Raw genomic sequence first — 25,141 nt, forward strand, 5'->3', positions numbered from 1 at the left:
TCTCGACGGCGCGGCGTTCCGGGTGAGTCGTGGCGATGCGGTATTCACGGCTTTGTCGTGTCGGCACAGATGAAAGAACGGTTCAAGCCACACGCCGCACGGCAAGCTTTTTCAATAGCCCACTACGCCGCGGCGAGAGAGCGAGAGAGAGAGAGAGGGAGAGAGAGAGAGAGAGAGAGAGAGGAACGCCTGGGTTCGACGGAAGAGAAGCAAAGCTCTACGGAAACCGTACGCCGAGATGCGGAGAGGCCCGAACGCGGGATGCTGCGAGCGCGCGAGTGGGCTACTGAGTGCCCCTCCAACAAAGGCTGACAATGGGACTTACTCGCCCATTATTGAGCCCTTACTTACACATCCAGGGGCGCATCACCTCTTGGCGTTTCGGATAATGTTGAAAAAAAGCAAACGACACGAAGAAAATAAATTGGGCGACCGGCCTGGAGAAGAGCTGCAGGCCTCCGTGTCGACCGTGGTAGACGCTGCACTCGACCCGGTATTTAAATACCTACCTTATAGCTGTTCTCAAACATCCAATACATTTTTTTTACTCCCTACTACCGGAAACACGTCGGCTCCGTTATGTGATCGATTATTCATTCGCCGTTTCTTACGCTGTGTTATTTACTTTCCTGAGAGGCAATGCTTGCTATTCATGTAGATGCCTCGGATACACTTGTTTCATTTCAGTAAGCTTAATTAAAAGTATTCAAAATCATTTCTTCGGGCCTTCCTAGTTCTACGACGAGAGATGAAACGTTCAGGGTATCGCGAAAATCTACGCTGATTGCTGAATTCAATTGTACTGACTGTAACGAGACACTATCGAGTGATGATCACGGCTGCGTTGCAGTCCAATTGACAGCGGGTAACGTCCTTGAAACGTCAGTATAAAAGGAGAAACTATGCGATAAGAAAAGAAGAGTTTCCTTACTGAAAACTTTATCGTTGGGTTTATTTTTTGCGTAAAAATATCGTTGTTCCTTTGTATACGTTCTTCTTATCGCAACTTTCTCAACGAATCAGAGTGCTGACCAAACGTCTGCGTATGTTTTAAAGATCGAGTGGGTTGAAATTAGAATCTCCGGCAGCACAAGTATATTAGTCGAGAATGTGAAAAGTGTTACAACTGAGTCTGAAAGTGATTTTCAGTTTTAGGGACCCTGGAGAGTTCACAGCTTCCCAGGGTGCGGGGAAACGTCTCCGTTACAAAATACCAAAGCCTCCGAGTCGAACTGGATAAGATGAAGGTGGTATGGCAGTTTAGATAAGAGGCGCGGCCCACCCTTCCCCGCTCATTCGTACCTCGACCGCGTTTCGACGCTTCGTGACACGCTGCTCAAGCATGACACACGTGAGTAATTCGTCCAACCTGCCGGCACCCCGGAGGTGGAAGGATAATCAAGTCCCGCGGCATACCCGGTGCACTGCTTCCGCTGGATCACGCTTAGGACTTCGGCGCGTCGTTCCTCCGGACCGAAAGGCAACTCGAGGTTGCGAAGAGGCGAAATACGATAATCGTACGAGTGTACATCGTGGAGGATCGGCGCATGCCCAAAGCCGCGTTATCGTAGTCGCAAGAGACTAGAGCCCGCTCGTTTCTCTCGTCTCCGCGTCTAGCCGCGAAGCTGTTACGAGACCCGCGAACGGTGCCTCCTGGGCTCGCGGTCTCGCGGCCTCTTCTCCGCGTTCACAGCATCCCGCCGACTCTCGTGGACCATAAGAGGGGCTTGGTGCGGTCTTTTGCCGCGACGTGGCGCTCACCTGCCTCGCCGCAGTCTTAAGGTGGACCGTTGCTCAGCAAGAATCAGCCGCTTACTTCTGCCGGTCCTTTCCCATACTCTTACCTTTCGATACATCTTCGCGGCATTTAAAGTAATCTCCGAGATTGGGCAACCGCACGTTACGTTCGCACTCGGTTCGTCCGCGACGCATCCTCGTGGTGATCCTCATCCCTTCATGGATTATCCACCTGGAACCGGCGACGAGGCGATCGATTGATCGTCGAGGAGAGTACCTACCTGTCACACCGGCGAAGATCCACCTGCTCCAGGGGTAGTTGATTCCGGACCTGGAAGTTCCGATCGGCAGCTGAGGTAGCTCGAGCCGATTTCATCAAAGTGGTGGGGATTCTATGGTGGGTTTCATAGTGGGGGTAACGGAAGACCGAAAGATCCGGGTGACACAGTTCTGCAGGCCGCTTCGCGTGTCAAGTTTTCCAGTTTTTTAACGCAACGGCTTTACCGTCGCATTCAAACTAGCCTCAAAAACTTCGCGATCGAATTAAATCGTCCCTACCGCCTTCCGCTGACTCGCCGTTCTCGGAGTTCCAACAGAGTGCTTCGTCAATTTGTCCTCGTTCCTCCTTCTCAGCTGTCCCTCCATCTCCCTTCTTCTCTACGTATTAAAAAACGGACCTTGCAGAGGAGTATAAACTTTGAGTGGTGTTCGTCAAAATGAAGATAAAGTGAATCAACGATAAAAGAATGACGGAGGTACATCGATATGGGTTGCCGGTTATCGACACAGCTTGAGGGACCTTTCTACCGATAATCCTGTGCCGAAGTGCGCGACGATTTTTCAAAAACGTGTAAATATTTTACAAACTTGCAAAAGAGCTGGAATCATCGATTCGATTGGGGATGCGGAGTGACTAGCGATACAAGCGAATATACAAATAAAAAACACGAAGAGCGAAAAGTCAACGCAGGTAGATGCCGATGCTGTTATAGAATCGAGGTGAATTAGGAGAAACGCGTTATTCGGTGAGGGATTTTTTGCCTCGGAGAAGATCTCCGAGTCTATCTCAGGGAATGGAGATGCGTACCGTCCTGGTGGCGATTTGCCTGTTACTCGTTACTCCGATCACCGGATCTCTTTGGTGAGTCCCTCATCCTGATTTTAAAGTTTATTAAACATCTAGAGGCTCGAACCCTCTTTCCCGTATAATTTATTTTCTAAGTGCTAAGCTTGCTCGATCCACTAGAAGCGTGTGAGGATATTTTCGATATAAAGAAATAGCGAAAAATCCGTACATTACCGATTTCTTGTTTTCATTTCTGTTTTGCGAATAAGACCTTTTCGAGACTTCAAAACTCGGAATTCATGGGATTCGGAGCATAACCTAGGCTACGCTGGACCGTATATATCGATAACATCTCTTCGTAAATAAAGCTGTCAGTCCGGATGAGACTAATGGCTTGTGCTCTGTCCTGAAATCTCTCGATTCTATTACTGAAATTTTTTCCCCACTCTTTGTTGGATCAAGGCGGAGCCATGTTTTGTAAATCGCAACTATAAAATCGCGTGCTTGCAAAAAAATAATAAACCCTGTACCGTGGACAGTGAATCAAAGTGGATTCATAGTTATTCGCGAAGAGTTTCGATTTCTGTATAATAATTCGGACCAATGAAGACAGTATTCAGACCATGGACATATGATAATTTGCATAGATCTTGTACTATCAATCCTTTTTTGGAGCACAATGCGAACGATCTTCGCTCACATTTTTTCTACTTTTAGCGACATGAACGAGTTCTCTTAAAAGCGTGACCGTAAGCGATGGCTCAAACTCACTTAACAGTGGACACAAACGGAAGTAAATTAGTGCGGTGAATGGTTGAGCAATAGTGGAACTTGAGGCTTAAAAAAGTAAAAGTAAAAGAGTCAAGTGGCGTTGCATGGGCCTGGTAACACATGATAGCCATAAAGAGAGGGTGAAAACAAACAGAAGTCATCTGTAATGCATATAGGCTTAAGTTTGTTGCGTTCTGCTCTCTCCGCCCTTCTCGCCTTCGTAAACAGGCCTAGGTGTGAGAAAATGACTTTGACTCAAATTGCGCGTCCACCAAATTTCATTGGTAACATAACAAACAATTCCTCGTCACGTTTTAATCGATTCTTTGCTGGCGAGTTACACGTTGCAGGTACGATCACCGAGAACCTTGCAAAACTGCATAAGACTCGGCCGCGAGAAGCGTCAGTCTCCTATCTTTGTCGTAAATAAAAGAGTCAGCTCTTGCTCGTCAGGGCTCTCTGCTCCCGTTAAGTTTGTCAATATTTGGAGTCAGATAACATCAGGGTTCTTATCGCGCCTGTCACGAGACAAGTTCCCGCGAGAATCTCGAAAATTCACGAATAAAACAACAACAATGACTGTCAACGAAAGGTACGAGTAAAAAACGGATCATGAAATATAGAGTCAAATCTGTGCCCACATCTTTGGTATTGCCGCACGGAATCTAAACTGCGTTCGTGTTATCAAAGGATGACGAATATTTTGACCCGATTTTCGGATTTGAGGAAAGAACAATTCGAGCTTCGAGTCTAATTTAAGGGTACATAAGAAGTCCTTTGTGGTTGGTAATTTTCAATTCGGTCCTGGCCGCGTTCTCCTTCGCGTTTCTGGACGCGGAGGATGAGCGTATGGTCGGATCAGCGGAGGATAGTTGGCGATTACCTCTGGACCGGATTCTTTTTCTCGGCTGGCATTCTCTCGTTTTTTCGCGAATCGCCGCACCTCCGTCTCTCCGTGGCAAGAGCAATAGGAGCAAAAGAGAGACAGAGAAGGAGGGCGGACAATGGTCTCTCCGTCGCGTCACCAAGTGTCCCGTAAATCTCCGGCATCGCGTATAATTTGTTCCCCCGACACACGCCGACCGCTCCCGTAGCGGAGACGGGAGAGAAAGAGAGAGAGAGAGAGAGAGAGAGCCCAACGGTCATCGACTACGCCACGGCTACTGGCTGATCGCAAGCTGGAATTCCGTATAACCGAACGAGATACCTACTTATACACACACGAGCTGAAATTGTCGGGCGTATTCAGATTGAAGAGGAGAAAAAGTCCCCCTGCTAGTTTGGGTCAGCGTTTTTCGCCGCGTCGAAGGCAAACTACCGACTACTCAGCGATAAGACGTCCTTGGGGAGACGAACGATGCTCGCTATTGGTTCGGGCGTGGTTCAGATTCCCTTGTCCAAAGACCATCGTCCTACGGTAAAACCGCGTTGAGCCGCGTAGCTTTGCGCCGGTTCTTTCGGGCCCCGCGGACGCGATAACAAATCCTGGCCGTGGTTACCGGAGGCGATATACCGAGATTGCTCGGTGGGGCACCATCGTGAAGTTAACCAATGAGCCACGGTGGGCAGTCCACCGAGTCCCGGACGATCCGGGTCGCCTTCCGAGTCCGCCCTGGTTGGTATGGTCCGCGAGGAGTGGAGGTCCTCCTCCCACCTCCCGCGGGAATCGACGCCGCTTGTTTGCTCACCTGAATACCCGATACCCCCCGGGCCCCGAGTAATCCTAGCCACTTCGGCTCGCTCGGAGTGTCGCCGAGCTCTTGATCCACCGGCGGATCGACACGCGCACGGCACGCCGATCGACGCTCGGTGGTTTCACTCTTCATCGTCCGGTCGATCGTTATCGTCCTTCTTTCCCCCGCGTAGATATCGAGGAATTTTCATTCCATGGGCTCGTGAGGGGGGCTCTTTTCGAGCACGGCTCGAGTCGTTCCGCCCGAAAGTAGGTACGATAATCCCCGCGACGAATGATGATCGGGCAAACATTGTTTGTGTGCCAACGCAAACAGGGATACGTAGGTGTACGAGTACTTGGCTAGGCAGGTATAATCGCGCTTCTGACTCGAGCACGCGGCGCCGCAGCAGCGAGGTACGTCCGTCGACGGTCTCTTCTTCGCGTATTAAATATAGGTGCGGGCGTAGCTACACGCACCTTGATCACTCCCGCATTTCTGGACGAATATAACCCAGGAAGGAACGCCCGCCGGCTGAAGACCCCGTGGTCAACGAGTCCCATTAATCTCAGGCTAGATTTCAGATCGGTTTCTCTGATCCCACAGCTGCTCGAAGCTTTTCACTAGGCATACGATTAATACGCGCATGGATGGCGCACCGGCCGCAGTCACCGACTCGGTACAAAGTGGCTGCTAATTGCAACGAAGCTGCGAAAGTGGCGGAAAAGAGGGCAAGGAACTCCCTAAGCTTCGGGCCTCACTTCGGTCTACTCGCGTTACCAAAAAGAAGCGACGCACCGCGACCGCGGCGGCACGCAGGGGTAGTTCGAAAAAACATTAAGCCGCATTAGCACGCTCCCATTGCTCTGCCGCGTCCGTAACAAATCCACCTATGGTGACTCGGTCTGCTCCGCTCGGTTCCAGGCCCCCGCGGGGGCCCGCGGACCCGCAGGACCCACGGGGACCTACGGGGGGCCCTGTAAATCAAGCACGAGGTACGCCTCGGCCCGACCGCCTGTTACACACCCGGTTAAACCCGCGGTTTGTTCCAGCGCTCTCGATTCCTTATCCCGTCCTGGTAGCTGATACGCGTGTCATTGCTGGCTCGCCCGACAGCCTCGGCTGGTCTCCTATTGTGACAGGATCGAAGTGGAAATATCGCAATCGGTGCAGGGGACGGCTGACGAGTCACTCTGCTTACCTGGGAAATTAACCGGCGCAGCCGCGATTCTTACCCCCTTACGATTCCGCTTCTCCAGAGGTCCTCGGGGACACCGAGGAACGCCGAGGCGTAACACGATCGTTGAAAAATTTCCTCCCACATCGACAACATTCTCGCGACTTGTTTCCTCGGAGATGTCCTACTCCCGCAGGGTCCTGGACTTGGTCGCTAAGATTCCCCTCGCGTGTTCAACGCGTGTCCCATTCCTTTTTGGATTTTTATACACACGAGTTGAAACGTCTCCCGCACCACTGCCGGGGATAGGAACGCCTTGTTCCTGGCATATTCGAAGCGACTTTCTCGAGAAGAATAATACCCGGCGATGCCTTTTCCTTTTTCTATCCTGCAATCCTCGCGGATTTTCGCATTCGGGTACGGACGGTGAACTTCGTTCGTACGTGTGCAGCTCGAACCGTGCCGGTGGATAACAGGGCCAGTTCCTGAAGAGAAGAGCTTCTTCGCCAGACAGCGTGGAGCTCTACGCCTCGAAAAGAATGCCGTGCGTCTAATGACGTGATAAATCTGATCCTAAGTCAGACCGTAGAGAAAGGGAGAGCTGTAGAGAGAATCTTCTTCGTGAGTCTTGCCCACGATTCTCAGCGACAGGTTCGCGTTGAGTGGGATGAGATGAATCGAGATGATTGAAAAAAAATTTATCTGCATTCCGTTTTATTATTGGACGTATTTTTACTGCCGAGTAACGTTTATTCCGGTTTCGCGATCGGCACGGAATATATCGAATCGTTCGCTCGTGTAGATCGTACGCGAAGGTACAGAGGTGGACCGGCGCGATAGCGTGACGGTGTTGCAGTACTACGCGCGTTGAATAGAATTAGCAGCCATATTTCGCTTTGTGTTTACGAGGACGTCGTAATTTCATAATTTTATGATCTCGTGCATTGTATCGGTGGCTTCTTAGGTTTATTTGATCACGAGAGGGTTGCCTATGCGAGGGCCAACTCCTCCGAGGCAAACAGTCGTGAAATACGTGCACCAACTCGGCTCACCCTCCTCTCTGCCAACAGCTTAACATAATATACACTGGTGCCCGTAACTTTAACGCAAACGTGACTGTTATGTCAGTCGTTACATGTTCTCGGAAACTGTGAGTGGCGCTGATGCATTCCTAGCTCGTAACGGGAGAGAGCGAGATAGCGAGAGAAAAAGAGAGAGAGAGAGAGCGAGAGAGAGAGAGGAACAGAAAGAGACCTATACTTCTTCAAACACTTTGCCTTGTTTCGTAATCACCCATCGTCAATTGACGTGATAAATCATTCAACTCAATCGTATAAAGTACAATCCAATCCACCCGACGTTTTAATTTTTTTCCTCTAACTTTTCGGTTTTCATTTGTAATTTCAAATTTTTAACCGGGACCTTGACGAGGAAAAAATACTGGAAAGGAGGAGAATAATAATAATAATAACAATGATAATAATAACAACAAAAACAACAATGATAATATATTTCATTTTACCATTGGTAAGGCTTGCTCTTGGATTTTCGTAAAATGTATTTTTCATCTCTTCATCATCTCCAAGATATAGGATAAAATTGGGTTACGCTTATCACCGGTGTATAAGTGAGGCGAGTGCGATTAGAGAAAATAAATAAATATTCGAATCTACAAACCATTAAATTATATTTCAGTAACCGCTTCGCGGATGTGCAAGGCTGACGACGTCAGTCAGCACTCAAACTGTGGCAACACCAGTTCAGTACATATACAAACAGATTTTATTACGCCTAATTTTGATCACTCACCACGGAGTTTGTATATTCGGTCATACATATATATATATACATATTTTCTGTACTTTTTCTCCTCCCCCCATGATTTCGTCCAACTTTATACGCTCTTCGCTCTGTCAAATAACTATTGAATTTAATTATCCACTGGAACATTTCCCCCCAATTTCAAACAGTCAGTTGTTCTTTAATATGTATCGAAATATCTGGGAATCCTTAAAAATTGGATGAACGAAAATTTTCACGATCATGTCACTTATTTTTTACTTCTGGTACTTTGATGAATTTTTATTTTTTCATTTCGTTGTATGCTTTTTTTTCTGTCAACGAATTTCGAGCATCGAACACTGTGGTTTCCGACATTTTACCCCGTGCTGTGTATTTCGTAGTTGTGTGGGCGAAAAAGTAACAAGTTTGCGGCGAGCGAATATATAAATCACAACGTTGGATCAGACAGTTTCTCCCCTGGTAGTACAGAGACACAACATCTTGCGGATATTTGGCGACCGCTTAATCTCTCTTTCTCATCCGTTCTCCTTCTCTTGATCCGCCTGTCCCTCAGGCTTCTTTTACTTTTCATTTCCCTGAGATACGACCTCGCCTAAATACGCGACGACGCCTAGTCGCAAATGCTGCTACATGTCGCTCGCCAGATTTGTGGCTTCCCTAAATTATTTTCAACTGAGTTACGTTCTCGCGGTAACTCAAGGGTCGCTCTGTTTTCTTTGCCCTTGGAAAGTTCAAGCCAAGGTGAACGTGGGAGATATGTACAGACTCAAGAAAGTAGCATTTCATCCAGAACATAGCTTGATGTTAATTTTCTTCCCAAAACATTCCTTACGATTGGTTCAATTTCATTTTCAGGGTCGCCGGAAGTCAGGTCGTAATGGACCCGATGCTGGTGTGTAAAAAAACGCGAAGACTGAAGGGCAAGCTGGCCGACATTTGTCGGAAGGAGCCAGCGCTGCTGAAAGAAATTGTGAAGGGGGTTCAAGTTGGCACCAGGGAATGTCAGCATCAGTTCAGAAACAGAAGGTGGAACTGCACGACGGTCAGGCGTTCCCTCAGGAAAATTTTACTTCGAGGTAAGCTGCGAAAGAGATAGTTTTTAAAAAAATCCTAGGAATCTTAGGGGACACACACACACACACACACATTTCTTTCTCTCCCTCTATGCGTCGCGAAGTTCACGGTTCCACAAATTTTCGAGACGATCAAAGTGACATTGATATTCGATATCTTCTTTCTCGTTCTGTTCTTGCTTCAAAAAAAAAAAAAAAAAAACAAAAAGATAAAACAGAAGAAAGAAAAGGCAACGGAAAAAAGAGATACAGAGAGAAAAAGAGAACGAAGAAGAAAAAAGGAGCGGCGTGTCGTCGCGCTGGTAGGTAATCCGCACCGATCAGCCATAAAATCGACCAGGATTGTTCCGGAAAAGACTAAAGGGTCCCTCGAGGCTCGGCGTGATCCTCCGGCAGAAGTTCGTAGGTAGCACTTGGGGTTTAACGCCCATGTTCACCTTATCGGTACACGCAGCCCCTCAATTAGGGGATGCTGCGTGCGGAGAGGTCGGATCAGCGGAGGACCACACAGCAGGAGCTACCTGACCCTATCGGTGGATCGGGCCCATAAAAATTAAACGCAGCCAGATAAATAAACGTCAATAGGGAATTGAGATAGGCGTCAAGACCCGAAAGGGAAAAAGAAAGGAAAGGAAACTGAACGAAACAGTGAGAGAGAGAGAGAGAGAGGGAAAATGAGGGGGGGATCCACCTAAATTTTGTCGGAATTTCTACCTCAAGTTTTTTACTTCAGATAAAGCTTAATCTATAGCTGTCTCTGTCAATTTTTAAAGGCACCTTTACGGCAACCTCGATTCTGGCCGAAATAAGAAAAGTCCCACTACCTACTATGTCATGTAACGACTACAGTTAGGTTTGGAATTCTTTTCAGCCGGTAGAAAAATTTGGGTAATCGAGATCGGACAAGGAATCAATTAATAATTAATCGGTGCCTTCGATCGTCGGGTAATCCGATCTTCGGTAAATCTTCATTGCTGGCTCTTCCGTAGCCGTATGCGGAGCTCTCGTATTTTATTTTTCAAGTTCGAAATGCATACCTACCTGCAGTGCAACTTGTTACCTTGTTGACAGCTCCCCGTGGGAAGTCCTTCGTAAAATATATGACACCCGGTACCGAGCACCCCCTGTTGACTGGACAGATGTCTTCGTGATCTGGTGAAAAAGGGACACGGCGTAAAACGGCATTGCTTTCGTCTGATAATCTGCAGGGGAAGAAATGTTGGATGTTCGATTTACATTTTTCAGCAAACGTTGAAAAAAATTCATCAACAGGCATGTCGCTTGGTCAAAATTTAACAGAGACTTGTTTTGCACCGACCTTTCAATCGCGCATGGTATCTTCCCGTTGAAAAGAAAAACTTTTTTTCCCTCCGTCAGGCACGGCGTAAAATTATGGCTTTCCAATGACGCGTAATCTGCCGTATTGTCTCGTTTATGAGGTGTCGCAGGGGCGACGCAAGCTCGACCCGTGGCCAGGTGGAGGATGGTCTTCACAAAGGTTCGCGTAGTGACCCTTAGCTCCCGAATCGTCAGCAGACCAATGCCACCCCACCGAGGGTCGTATTTTAACGCGAACGCCCCTAGGGTGACTCGAAATTGGTCAGTTGGTTGACAGCCAGTCACGACGACTGCGACCCGGACCTCGAGCTACCGTATTCGACTTTTCTCAGTCGCAATTGCCTCCGTCAGTGCAATACAACAGCGAAAGATGAGTAAAAAAATTAGTTTCGTGTTATTCGTAACGAAAGTTGATCGAAGGAACGAGATTCGGAGCTCCGATTGCCGGTAATACATTGCACGGTGTAACCGGGATTCGGTTTGTTTGAAGGATAATAATTATATCCCTGTCCACGCGTACGTATTCGGTCGATTATTTAGCCGTGATATCTGATCACGAATAGCGGGTATCTTAAGGGCTTTAATTAGGGGAACACATTGCCACTAATATCTGACGGACAATGTCAATCTGTCAGGTGGTACTAAAAGGAAAGGGATATCTGATAGGTACACGCGATCCGAGATTTAGATGTCGAGCCTGATGAGCCGGAATCAACCCAACCTCGCCCCTTTCCCTCTTCCTCGCCCACTCTCACTCGTCCCCTAAAAGTTATCCAGAGAATTGGTAGGAATTCCGAGTCTAAATTAAAATTTATTCCGCTTCCCTCTTAATCCTCAGATAAGGACTAATCGAGGTTCTGCTCCTGAGTTAGGGTAGACCTTTTTCAGCCGTGCACGGTGCATATGTTTCAAACTTCTGAATGCATCCTATATAGGATGAAATCACGTTTTATGAATTTGTTAGGATTAATTCCATCGTCACTATTATTATTTTCTTTTTCCTTCCCGGTCCCCGCTCACTCCTTTTAATCTTTATTTCGCCCAACGTTCAGTGCTATTATTTGTTCCAAGATTTATTCCCACGTCGTACGTCATTCGGCGAATTCCCGGTCCTCCGATAGCTTCAAATTGAAAAATGATTTTACCCCTTGTAGTTTTTTTTCTTCTTCTTCTTCTTCACAACTGCTAACGAATCGAAAACACTGCCCCTTAAATTGCGAACGATCCCATGTCACAAGCAGGGTATTCGTGCGAAAAATATATGCATAGGATTATTGTACGGCGGTCGATGAGATGAGCGTTAATATCTGTTTGTCGTTCGCGTTGAGTCGTCTTCGTGATCGTCGGCTGCAGCGAGCTGCGGGTTGCGCCGTGAATGCATACAAACGTATTAGTTAACACTCGTGGAGGGAAAACACTTAGCACGGGTTCGCTAACGGTTGCCGGGTTCGCGTCCGGCCATAAGTTCTTATTACCACACGTCACCTGGCGCAGCAGTTCTATCAGATGCAACGAAGAGCCGACGTTGTGCCATCGGCCTCAGGATAAGGCGTACGGAGCGGAATTTATACGGCTTATAAATTCCATTGAAAGTATTATCTCGGAGCCTCGTCCGATAGCCGCGTGATTTCGATAACAGCCCCTTTTCTCAAACGGTGAATATTAGTGCACGCTTACGATAAAAGGTACCTAGGTGGAGGGTAAAATGCTTAGCGGATAACTGTGAAAGCCGTGCCAATGATGTACTGCATGAAAATATTACGCGGGAGAATTACGTCAGGGGTTGTTGAGTTCATTTGTTAATTAATCCGTTGATTCGTTAACCGTTGGAGATTTCCGCCGCAGCTGGGGTTTAACCACGCGCCGCTCGGTGGATCTTTAGTTTTATTTCGGGCCGCGTTATATCTCCACCTGTATCTTGGTACCTATACTTTTAAAAAGTATTCCGAACCCGGCAAGGTCTCCGGGTCTATCAGCTCCTCGGTCTCTCCGCTAACGATGTTCTCTCGGCAAGGTTTACTGCGAAATAATGTCAGAGCCTCTGGTTACGAGGGACTTGGCTTAATTTGTCCCCCTTATTAGAGATACGTTCGAATGGATGTGAAAGAATACGTGGGTCCTTGTCGGTAATTTGCAAGGACCACCGGGTTCCGCCACCGGCATTTATTACGTTTAAACTTCAATTTTTATGTCCTTAGATATCGGCTTATGTCCCCTGTTTACATATAAGTGCAGTAATTTCAGGTCGGCCAGCGATCCCCGTTCCGCGTCCTTACGCGGAGAAAATCAAATTCCCTCATACCGCACGGCGCAATTACCTCCCGGTCACCGAAAATCCTTGGTTTTCATTCCGCCGGGAGGAAGCTGCGCTCTCTTAAGAAGCGCCCGTCGCCGGAGCCGAACTGCGTCGCGGGGAACGAACCTCTCCTTGGGCTCGAGTCGGGCGACGGTGAGTTGCGGGGGTGGGCGAGGAGGGCGCCTCCTTGGATCTGTCGGGGCGATGCATTCAAATGTCAGCGTTCCCAGACCGGACTCAACGCCGAAGAGTAACAGATCTGTCCACCGCCTTCGGTGCAGTAAAAGTTAAGTTAAAGTACGGTAGCCCCGGTACAATAAACGTAAGGGACACTAAACTGTTTGCTGTTGTCAATCCTTTGTGGTTCCAAGGTACACGGCGATGTACCGGCAATGTATCTCCGATGTTACTCACCCCCGGTCTTTTGCCCGGGAGCATTCCACGCCGCGCGTATCACCGGGGGTACAATCCTCCTCAAAATGACCCTGCGGAAAACGCGGCTATTTTTCATATCTTCGTTTCAGTTGCGGAGCGTCGACGAGCTTGATCTATACGCGATTATCTCGTGCACGGGGCGCGTGCAGCGGCGAATCGCGGTTCCTGCAGAATGGGGAAAGAATCCTGAGCAGTGCTTTCCACTTGAAAAATGACGACAGAATGCTTAGAATTGCGAACATTCACAATTCCATCTCAGCAGTAATTATCGAGGTATTCCTGCGGCCGCACCGCCGCGGTGCTCGCGTCTCTCTTCGCTCGTTCGCGATGGAGACGACTGCGGGTCTTACCCGGATGAGAAATTCCATCGCGATCCGCGAATCATTGCCGGATGCATAAAAATTGCTGGGTATTCGAAGAGGGGCGATGGGGAGGGTGGAAAATAAAGTGTATTAACAGGTCGGGGAGGAGAAAACAAGAGAGTGAAAAAAATCGGGAACAAGCCACACTTGGTCATTGCTGCCTGCGGGATTTTTATCACTCGGTCATTCTCATCGCGGAGGTATTCATGCGTCCAGTTAGTATTTATTGGAAATGGTCGGTGAGGCCGCGACTCGGATCGTACAGAAATAGGTTCTTCGCTCGCTATTCTCTCGTTTAGCTTTCGTTGAATGTATTCCCATCGAACGATTCGCGCGCTTTATGTCGCCAGATAAGAGATAACCACTCGAAGAAAGGTCCGGCCGCTCGATCTCATTGTCAAATAAACCACAATCGCTTGCTTTTTACTTTCCCCCAACAGAGGCGGAGACAACGTGAAACGAAACACACGCCGCGGAGAAAAATCACTTTCTCGCTTTCTCTCCTCAGCTCCTTTCACCGCGAGCAAAATTATGCATCACTCGGTCAATCGATGAGGACATCCTCGCTGTATAATAATCTATCGGCAAGAAGTTAGCTACGCTATGGTGTCCGATAAATCTAGGCTCTCGAAACGTATTGCCGCCGCGGCACGCAGCGCGCTCAATACCATTTACGTCAGCGGCGGTAAATCCGCAAGACCGCAGCTTACAGACGTTTAACTATATGGTCTAAGTAAGCATGGCTATTGCGTAATCGGTGATCGATTAATTGGCCAGAGATTAACGAATGCGAGTGCTTTCCTGACTCCCTCCATAAATCACTCGATCGTGAACGTCCCCTGCACCCTCCGGCCGCTGCACCGTTGCAACCTGCCGCGGTGCGCAATGCCATCATGCGTGAACGTCGTATAATTCTCCACCGTAGAGGCAACGCTCGCTGGTATTAAACCTCGTTCCTTATTCGATCGTAATTCCAAGGTGAAGACGCCAAAGTCTCGAGCTAAAGAAGCCACGGGGGAGGGGGATTCGGAAATAAGTATTACCCTCTGGTGCGTAGGTACGCGAATCTGGTAGAATGTTGATAATTGGCTCGAAGTATCCGACGCACCTGGCTGCAACCTGCACTGCCGCGATAACGATCCTCGCCTGTCTAATTGATCCGAAGTGATTCAAAGCCACCGATAATGTTCACGTAACAGATACACGCGCGGGACTCGATCCTCGGTTAACCTGACGCATCGTGATCATCTTCTTCGCGGTCCGCCGGCAGCTTGAGCCGTAAGCCCGCACGCCGCACGAATACGAGTGCAGAGGATCGCACTGGCTGGGATCGGGACGGTCTATTTTGCATTCGGAGTACGTATGTTACGCCGATCCAGAGCGAGGTGACTGAGGGAACTCGGTGCTTTTTCGTCGTTGGAAGATGAAAGGAGCGCGGGCAAGAAGGGCAGAAAAGTGCGTGTATCGCGGAATAATGGAGAAGGTAGCGGAGCCGGCTCGGCTCGTCTTTCTCCGGAGGCGAAACGACGCTTCCGTCACGGTTGGATCTAAGGAGCTGCTGATGATGGTGCTGCCGTCTTCTCTACTGCCTGCCTTCCCTTCGGACCTTTCGCTTTCCATATCAGATCAACTCGTATATAAGAGTATCGTATCGCTTAAATACACACTGAAAGGTGAGTTGATGCATCAGAAGATACGCGGGCGGTGGCAGCCAAGGTCCAGTCGCTACGTCGCTCCGTCGATTCGTGCTAAAGATACCCGGCTGGAATCCATGGGAACCACGGTGAACCGTGCTTAACGTGTATAACCCCTTCCCCGCCAGCCCTTAACCCCGCCTCACCTCCTTCGACCAACTTCCACGTGACTTAGCCTCGGCTTATTGCGTCCACGCAGAACTCCGCAATTCAGGAACATCGGATCGCGTCATGTCATCGTCGTCGTTTCTAGACCTGGTACCTACGCGTATCCGTAGGCCAGACGCGTGTGTTTCGTGGATTCGTAATGTCCGGTCCCGAGACTCGGAGAGCCATTCCGCTGATGTATTGCGGCCGTTCGAAGAGTGACGCAAACTCGAATCAGCTCCTGTACCACGACTACCGTGACGATGGATCTTTCGGGGAGATTTATACGTGAGACGGGCCTGCAGTCGTCTTTCCTGCAGACACAAGGTGGATACCGTAATTGGAGAAACATTCCACCTTGTATGAGTTAATTCCATCGATCGCACGGAGATATCGTGGCTCAGGGAAGGAGCGCGGAGCGAGATGGAAGGAGAGCGAGAGCAAGACAGAGAAAGAGGGAGAAAGAGAGACAGAGAGAGAGGGAGATGTAGAGAAAAGAAACGACGAAACAAAAACCAGAAAAAAGCAAACGGAGAGGGTAAAAGAGAAAGAACTCCTTCGTGATCGTTACTTACACACCCAGCCCGGTACCGGGCTCAAGATTTTGGTAATCGGCATCCGATTTGCAAAGCCCGGATGCTCGTCCGTACCACGGTAAGGGTAAAACTGTGTAATCTAGTGCGCTCACTGAAAGGGTACAGAGCTTGACGCATTGTGCGCTAATGATGGAGTGGTAACGTGACAGGTGAAATCCAATACGCTCCGGGTCCCACCCAGTGCACCCATGGTTGGACACGGCGGGCAAACGAAAGAACGAACGAAGGACCGGGCTCGGGTCTGGATTTGGGCTCGCATCGGTTGGCCACTGTGAGAGCGAGGACCGTGCGAGAGCTCCCAAGCGACCTTCCGTTTGAATTGTTTCGGATTGTGTAAGGAACTCGTATACCGAGTGAACAATATTCATTCGTACGACCTGCCGATATACGACGATAGTGCGACATAACCGAGCCTTGGAAGAGCGTCGCGCGTCTCGTCTGTCGCAAAAGCGATGTACTCGAGTGGCATTGTACTTGTAGGTCGGAGTGCCAAGCCCTGGATCCTGGTCGTCCTGGATCGCGTCACGGCTACGCCTGTGTACGAAGATACCGGAACCCTTTGTATATCCTTGGGTATATGTATACGGCGCCATGGTGTCAAGTACCTCGGAGTATCGGGCTTATCCCGAATATTTTCAATCGGTCGTTTATTTTGAACGTCGTATAACCGCCGATCGTTCTCTTCTTCTCTTTTCGTGCCAACATCTCATCTCACGAGTGACTCGGCGCTGCAATTAAATCCGGTTGTTTAACGTCCGCGTGATTACCCCCGAGACTGTCTTTGCATTCCTCGACCTCGTGCACTCCTCGTTCTTACTACTCGGTAAGGGCTTTCGTACCCGGGAACAAATTCTCGGATCTGCCGGGTATATCCTCGCGAAGAAAATTGTGAGATTAATCTCATTACCGTCCGCAGCCGTCTCGGTTCATCTTTCTCTCTCGCCTCTGTTGCACGCTGCCGTCTGCCTCCAGTGTACGGAGCAGAAGTCGAGGAATCGCCTCGAGAGCGGCCGGTTAATCGAGGGTTATTACGCACGCGGTTTATCACGACGCGTCAGATGCCTTGTTGCGCGGAAAGATATTAGAGTAAGATAGACATTAAATTACGCCTTGTACCGCTCCAGTACGGCCCAATAAAACCAGATCTCGCTCAAGCGGAGCCTAGGAGATCGGCGTATGGTAATTCACAACAAACTGCTTGCCGTAATTAGTGTTATTCAGAGATGGCCTACATCGGCACGTGTTCGTTGTAAAAAGCCACCGTGAAGTACATAAACGTTGTAGCCACCCGACGCGACGTCTTTACACCCTGCAACTTCCTCCGCGATCTTTATCCCCCCCCCAGATATCGTCTCACCTCGTCCCGTATAACGTGTAACCCACAGTCACGCGCATGGTTTCTAAACGCGAAAACGTCACGGCGAAATTAACTCAATTCGCAACCCACGGGTCGACGATTTTACGGGGCTTGAAATTTATACCGCGCCGGTGGCTAAGAGGAGGAAACTTTTCGATAGGTAATTGAAACTACATGTTGGTACGGGATTGACTCCCATCCGTTACCGCTGCAGGTCGATACAGTTAGAGGAGTTGATTGGCCGATCGGTACCCGGTCTGGACGGTCGGATCCTTCTCAAGCCCGGAGGGCAGCAATTAATTTATCCCCTTCATCGGCTCTCACAAGCTCTAATTGTCTTATCCGTTTAATGATGTGTAATCCGATTTGTTTTCGATCCATTCGATCTGATCTTTTAATCCTTCGGCGTTTATTTATTTAATTCACTCGATACACATCGATTCATCGCGTCAATATTAAACGCATCTCTGCCCTTGCATCTCTGATCCGGTTCCCACTCTCATCACCCAATAATACCCGATCTCGTGATATGAATCTCAGAGATTCATCTTGCAGTATTTAATTAATCATTCCTGGCTTCGATCACCGCGCATTGATTTATTACACGAGTGTATTTTACTTTCTCATTATCGTTATACTGCATATCCTTTTATTTTTAAGTGCAATCTAATTTCTTTTCTCCATCCTACGTTAGACACGAGAGAGACAGGTTTCATAAACGCCATCACGGCTGCTGGGATCACTCACGCTGTCACCAGGGCCTGCACCATGGGCCACCTCGTCGAGTGCTCGTGTGACAAAACTATCAGCAAAGGTAGGAGTAAGTATCGTTTCGCCACTTTCAAATTAAGCTTTTTTAACCTTCTCGTCACCTGTGTCATTCCAATCATGCAAACGGATTGAGTAAAGCTTCTACATTAATTTCAACCAATGTATCATTTAATTTGATGGTAATTAACAGGGTTTAAAATACGATCGGAAACTCATTACTCAAGAATCTGTATCAGACCTGCTTATTCTTAGAGATAATTGTGACGCTGTTCAACCGTTGCTGGCTGGCTGTAAGACCTGAAATAGCATCGTTGGTGAATCGTTTCACTTTGACTTTGGACTCGATCGTTGTTTCGGGAAAGACAGTTGAATAAAAACACCGTGTATGTCTCGTTTAACGGTGATCGCCTGTGCGCAGGAAATCGCGGTGGAAAAGCAGCAAGCCGAGCACCCGATCGAACCAAAAATCCTTTGGCGGAGGGTGAATGGGAGTGGGGCGGGTGCGGGGACAACGTGAATTTCGGTTTCAAAAAGTCCCGAGATTTCATGGACGCGCCGTACCGGAAACGCAGCGACATCAAGACGCTGGTGAAGCTGCACAACAACGACGCCGGTCGTCTGGTGAGTCGATCTCTCTCAAGCCGTCGACACCTCTTCCCGAACCTCTAAATCGAGAGTCCTTCCGTCGTCCCTCCAGCCCCCCTTCCCAGGTCGAAGTCATCTCACAGTCAGCCTACATTCTCTCGTTTCTCAGGCAGTGAAAAATTTCATGCGCACCGAGTGCAAGTGCCACGGTCTCTCGGGTTCGTGCACCGTTCGTACTTGCTGGAGGAAGATGCCCCCGTTTCGCGAGGTCGGCAATCGTCTTAAGGACTCGTTCGACGGGGCGGCAAAGGTGATACCGAGCAACGACGGTCACAGCTTTATAACCGAGGGTCCGACGATCAAGCCTCCCGGTCGTTTCGACCTCGTTTACAGCGAGGACTCGCCGGACTTTTGCAAGCCGAACAGGAAGACCGGCTCCCTCGGGACTCAGGGTAGGCAGTGCAACGCCACGAGCCCCGGCGTCGAGGGCTGCGAGCTTCTTTGTTGCGGTCGCGGTTACGACACGAAAGTCGTCAAGGAGAAGGTCAACTGTCATTGTAGGTTCAAGTGGTGCTGCGAAGTAACGTGCAACACGTGCGTCGTCAAAATGTCGGTAAACACGTGTCGTTGAACGAGGATCTCGGTCTCCAGGTTCATCTGACCCGTGTTTCAGAGAGTGACGGAAGAGGAAAGGAAAAAGAAAAATCAATACATAGAGAATAAAAATAAGAAAGAATAATGTCGATTCTTCTTCCGATCGTTCTCAGGAAACCTCGTCGCGTCATTTCCTATCGTTTAATCAGCGTTTATAGACTCTGTTATTTTACTGTTAATACGCATGTCTCATTTCGCGTTTAACGTCACGATTAAATCACACACAGGTAAGCATAATTCACCGAAAATTATACGTTGATAACACTTGGCCGTTCTGAACACTTCGAGGAGAGAGAAAATGAGGTGGGAAGAGAAGGCGAGGGGGGAGATAATCGATCTATTTTTACGTACATGTACATCTTTTATTTGTAATTTGTATGTATAAATATATACCCACACACACATATATATATATACATATAATTTTGTCTTGCCATAATAATTATTGATCGTTGTGATGTATGTTCTATGTGATTAATTAGGTTATTATGTATAATGTGTATAAATTTCGGTCGTGTATCGTTCTGCCCGAAATTTGTCGGTCCCATCGCGAAGCATAGTCAATAAATTACAATAGTGTAAGAGATATGGTGAAGAAAAAATATTATTGCTATATTTTTTATTTCCTCTAAGCAGGAAATCGTATTTCGATTTGATAAAATTCTTAGCTTCATATTCTAGCGCCTATTCCAGCTTCTCCGTATTTAATCGATGTATAATATTCAAGTATCGTCAGCATTCATCGAGCCGACTAATATTACATATTATCCGCTGCTATAGGTTGAATAATATATATTTAATGATTAATTGATGATAAATTCGCTTAGCTATGCTATAAAATATGTAGAAATCTGAGACTCAATAGCTGGTCTTCGTTCATTAATTGTATTACCATCAAGTGCCTTATAATGACAACAATATTTTCCTAACTATCCTCTGTACATAAGACTGATATATTAATCTGAAAAAATACAAAAATGAAAACATATTTAATCATTCGATCATCTTACTTACAGCGAATAATTCTACACTTTTTCTCACTGCTACATGTACTTAACAACTATTAGCGGAATTAATCCGTTAGTAAATACAAGAAAAAAAAAAAATGATAAATTCATTCACAAATTGAATTTGACGAGGGTATTCTGCGCCAAAGTTGGAGGTTAAAAGGTAAACGGCGCAGGTTTACTCGCATGTCTTGATGTGTGTGGAAGTCGATAATTGGAATAACTTAGACGTTGAATGAGAAAGGAAATGAAAAATCGAAAAACCTGTTGATCGTTCTCAAGCCACATAGTTAAAAAATTTTATGACGGGCTACTATACACGGATACGTACGTCAATCCTTTATTTGACGAAGCCCTGCATTATGGCCATGCCCGTACAGCTATATCCGGCTTTACGGGGACGCGAAATTCCATTGTTGTAAAACTATTTAATAGGAGATGTAGAGAGTATTTTTTTCCTCGTTTTTCCCGACCAGACGTGCCGGCGAGGAACGCGGCCGGAGGTAACTCTTTTATAAAGTTAAATTACATCTAAAAGCTGTGTTTTACACAGGCCGTAAACTCTCCGCCTAATTCCTCGATCCTTACGCTTTTTTTTACAGCGAGATATAAACCTCGAAAACGATTTCCAGCCGCGCCCTAGCCCTTTTTATACCTTCCACGGTGTACGTATTAACACGTTACGGGCATGCCTTCACATCGCGACAAAGAAGCCAAACCTATTCATCTATCCAAACTCCCTCAACTTCGCATTAGAAACGAAGTTTATTCAACGAAATCGTCGATGCTACGCAGCCTCGTCGGTCGAAAGTCAGGCTTGAGATTTTGCACGCGGATTTCGAGAGGTGCAGTGATACGATTCATCCCGCAGCGTCACGTTTTGCTGGGCTTCAACGATGCCGGAGGTAAGTCAATTCATTCTCAAACACACCCTCGAACGTCCTTACTTCGTGTAAACAAAGTCGTTCACTGGTACCTGACGACGATCATAACAACTCACTTTACGCAGCCTCGTCAGTCTTACGTCGCGTTCGGAACAATATACACGCGTTTCGGCAGGTGCAAAAGCTCTGATCTATTCGTATCTGCGATTATGCAGTCGTTGAACGAGTTACCGATCTTTCCAGTGATTCAGCCGATCTTTCGAACCTTGTTAAGTCAGTGTGAGTGGCCAAATCGTGTTTGTATAATTCTACTTGTAGTAATAAGTCCAACGTCGTCAACGTTGCTGACGGTGTCTGCTCTCAACCGCGAATATTTCGTTATAACCACACGCAGCTCGCGAGTCTTACACTTTTGAACAGTTGATAAATATACACTTGACTTATTTGTTCAACGATTATTAACGTCATAAAATTTTTATAAAATTGTACTCTCGTATTTTAAATCCATGCGATCGGAGACCCGTGAATGTTGAGTGCAGTGCGGTGTATTTGCTGGAAAAGGATCTCTGAGCGACGCAGTAAACTTCGAGGTGTTCGACTGGAGAAATAATGCACATCAAAGGTAATTGCGATAAAATAATGTAACCATTTTTTTCTGTGTAAATTTATTTCTCCGCGTTGCTTTGTATTGTACGTGAAAACTCTTTGCAACAAACTTACAGCAAGTTTTGCACCATTTTCCTACTTTGGATGCTGAAAGCTCAAAATCGCTTCTGGTAAAAATGGAAAAATAAATAGGAGGAGCGTCCTGGCCCAGGTAGGGACATCGTTAGGCGAGATAACTCGAGTTTTTGGATCTCCGAGGCCGCGAACGCGGGACATGCGATGCAATTAACCCCACCGCTAGGTGGTTGTATATCCTTTCGCCGGCACCCCGACGCGATTAGCCTCCGAGGCAAGAGATTGGCCGGTTCTTCGGCAGCTGGGTGGTCCTCTCGTAATTTGGAGCTGCTGTTTTGACGGGGCAAAATGGCCCCGGCGATCACTCCTGCGCGTTGCCTCATCGTACGCTGTACGAAAAAATTTCATTTCACCCTCAAGAATTTTCTCCCTCAATTTAGGGATCGGGAACATTACGGCTCTATATCTCGATCGGTTTAACGCGCGTCGATCAATCGACGTTTAAATTTTATTTTTTCACCACACGCGCTTGATGAATCGTGAAGATACCGAATCACGCGCGTCTTGATTATTTTCTGGAGAGCTCAATTTTTCAGACTAATGAGAAAATTCAGTACAAATGAAGGGTCGAAATGAAGTTTCACGCTCTCCGAAACTCATTTTCTATTCACCTGACACCGATGTTACTGGCTGTCCTGGAAATTGAGTTGTCAAAAAATAACCACAGTGTAGGTGAATGCACCTGCGCTTTTCATATTTATCAAAGTTCAACGTGCACGTTACGCCATTGCCAAGCACGGGTAAAAATTAATCAAGACCAGCAGCGGTACAAGGATGCATATTAGTTTGAAACTATTCCCTCGATTATCCTAATGCGTCGGTTTATTTTTCAAACAATAGCCGTTGCATCGCGCTGTGCTTTCCCACCTTTGCTCCTAACCGAGGAGTGCAGCCCGTCGATGAAAGAGCGATTTGACGGAGGCAGACGGGACGTACTTACCTTTTTATGGTAGCATTTCGTGCTCTCTGGGATGCCGTTCGGTAATTACGAACATTTAAATAATCAGTAATTCAAATTCTTTATCGCGGTGAAAGTGGGGCTCGTCCGGTAATCTGTTTGGTAGCTCTGGTTCACCTGGAGGGTATTATATCGCCAGAGGTGGTCGTCTCCTCCGCCGACAGTAATATTAATTAAACAATCTCATAAGCTTAACAAACGACCCATACCTTACCGACTTTATTGGCCCCGGCGAGAATGTTAAAATGTTCCAATCTTAATTAGCTAGGTGTTTATAGGAAGATAATTTTCTAAATTTAATACCCTGCTCGGACCCGCTGAAGCTCAGCTCTCATTCCTTGACCATCGCGACCTTACATCCGCCCCGCAATGCACGAATCCTACCGCCGGAACTCGGTCCGCCTGCTCACGTGACGCTTCTCCGTATTTCATTTTACTTACATGCCCATTTTCACAAAGTTTTACATATTTTTACCTCGTCCACATCGTAATATCATGCACCTACGTGCGCAGTTTCCTCTTTCTTTCTCTAGCGCTATATTCAATTCCACTTCGTATGTCAATATTAGTTTCGTTAGGCACGTAAAGCTCGTTAGCTCTGCTGCCTTGAAATTGATTCCAATAGTCGCAACCAATTGGCTTTCCATTTTTGTATATTCATTCTCTATTCACTCGGTCTTACCTTTTCGTTACCGTCGATACTTATCGATTAATTTTCTCATTTGACTTTCTAATTTTGGCCACCCGCAATTTCAGCTTCTTCGAACCTCGAATCAAAATTAATAGCCTTGACGGATCTGTGTGCTCAGTTACGCGGCAGTAAATTGATCCTTGAATATTCTCTGTACCGGTAACCTTCGCTGCCCTTATGAAGCATTTCACATGCTGACCGACCAACGCTTTTGCTTCAAGAGAGTCGATTTCCGCGGATGTTTATCATATTTATAAGAGCTTACTAACGTCTATGAAAATACTGACTTACAGTTCTGCTCTGCGACGATTGCTTATCTCTCAACATTTTCGTGGAGCTAGAACATGCATATTATTTTGGTATATCAAGTCTGAAATTGTTCATTTCTCACGACTTTCTCTCATCAATTCAAGTAGTTTGAAAATTTCCATTATTTGAGCACTCGTGGGACAGATTCTCGTAAGATTCGAGAAAATTTCCACTCGTAAAATTCCACAAAAAATTATTTTCAATCTTTCCTTTTCATCGTCCGAAGTGAAAGGCTTCATGCATACATCTCTCGGTATGTCTATTACAATATTCGTGCGTGGCGGCGGGTATTACGCAATAACTGCACTCGGTGGGTGTTTTCATCGCCTCGTTTGCCGCCACCTTAACAATGGGACGGGTTACAATCGGCAGTAATCGATGACGACACCTTGCCCAGTGGTTTGGCCTCTTTAAATATCCTCATTACCACCTAGTTCGCTTGGCAAACAGCAATTGGAACTGGTTAGAACCGTATTAGGAGCACTTAGCACTTATGCAGTCAATAACTTCTTCCGTAAGTGTACACATCCACCCAGGTATCGCTATACATACACAATATCTTTAGGTATGTTTGAATTGAGCAAGATATCTGGTTATCCTGTACAACTTAACCCCTTTGTCTTCCTTTGCTGCCCCCGTTGATGAAATAAATATCTTGACACGATTTCACCCCGAGTTCGTAAGGAGATCTCCGGCGATTCTTTGAAACTCTTTCCCTGCATTTTCATCTTCGTTGCGGAATTATCAATCAGCGCTTCAAGACGAACGGTTCTTTTGTCTCGCATGTGTCCAATTATTTTCGTTTTTGTTTGAACCGCGGAGTGATTTGTGGCGTCGTGGAAGGAGAGTTGGCATTTCTCTCGAATTCTTACTTCGTTACACCGCTCGAAGAGGGGCTGCGGAGAGATTATATTGCGAACGCTGTACGCGGGTTATGCCTGGGTATGCGTGTTAGTGTTCCTGGGCACTCACAATCAGATTCTATACCGAGACTCTACCGCGTCGGACTTTACGCT

The 25,141-nt window shown here is 47.3% G+C and overlaps 1 protein-coding gene across 2 annotated transcripts; it reads left to right on the top strand.

Moving 5' to 3' along the window:
• The first annotated feature begins 1,793 nt into the window (after positions 1-1,793).
• On the top strand, positions 1,794-20,523 carry LOC124298803 (protein Wnt-6-like). Of its 2 annotated transcripts, none has more exons than XM_046751311.1 (5): positions 1,794-2,878; positions 9,083-9,303; positions 18,220-18,345; positions 18,715-18,917; positions 19,051-20,523. In XM_046751311.1, the coding sequence occupies exons 1-5, from the start codon at positions 2,811-2,813 to the stop codon at positions 19,510-19,512; spliced, it is 1,080 nt and encodes a 359-aa protein (XP_046607267.1). In that variant the 5' UTR covers positions 1,794-2,810; the 3' UTR covers positions 19,513-20,523. The 2 variants fall into 2 exon arrangements, with proteins under 2 accessions (XP_046607267.1, XP_046607268.1); XM_046751312.1 differs by having other exon boundaries at positions 18,220-18,339.
• Positions 20,524-25,141: the final 4,618 nt, after the last annotated feature.

Source organism: Neodiprion virginianus, chromosome 2, assembly GCF_021901495.1.
Source record: "Neodiprion virginianus isolate iyNeoVirg1 chromosome 2, iyNeoVirg1.1, whole genome shotgun sequence".
NCBI classification, from domain to species: domain Eukaryota; kingdom Metazoa; phylum Arthropoda; class Insecta; order Hymenoptera; family Diprionidae; genus Neodiprion; species Neodiprion virginianus.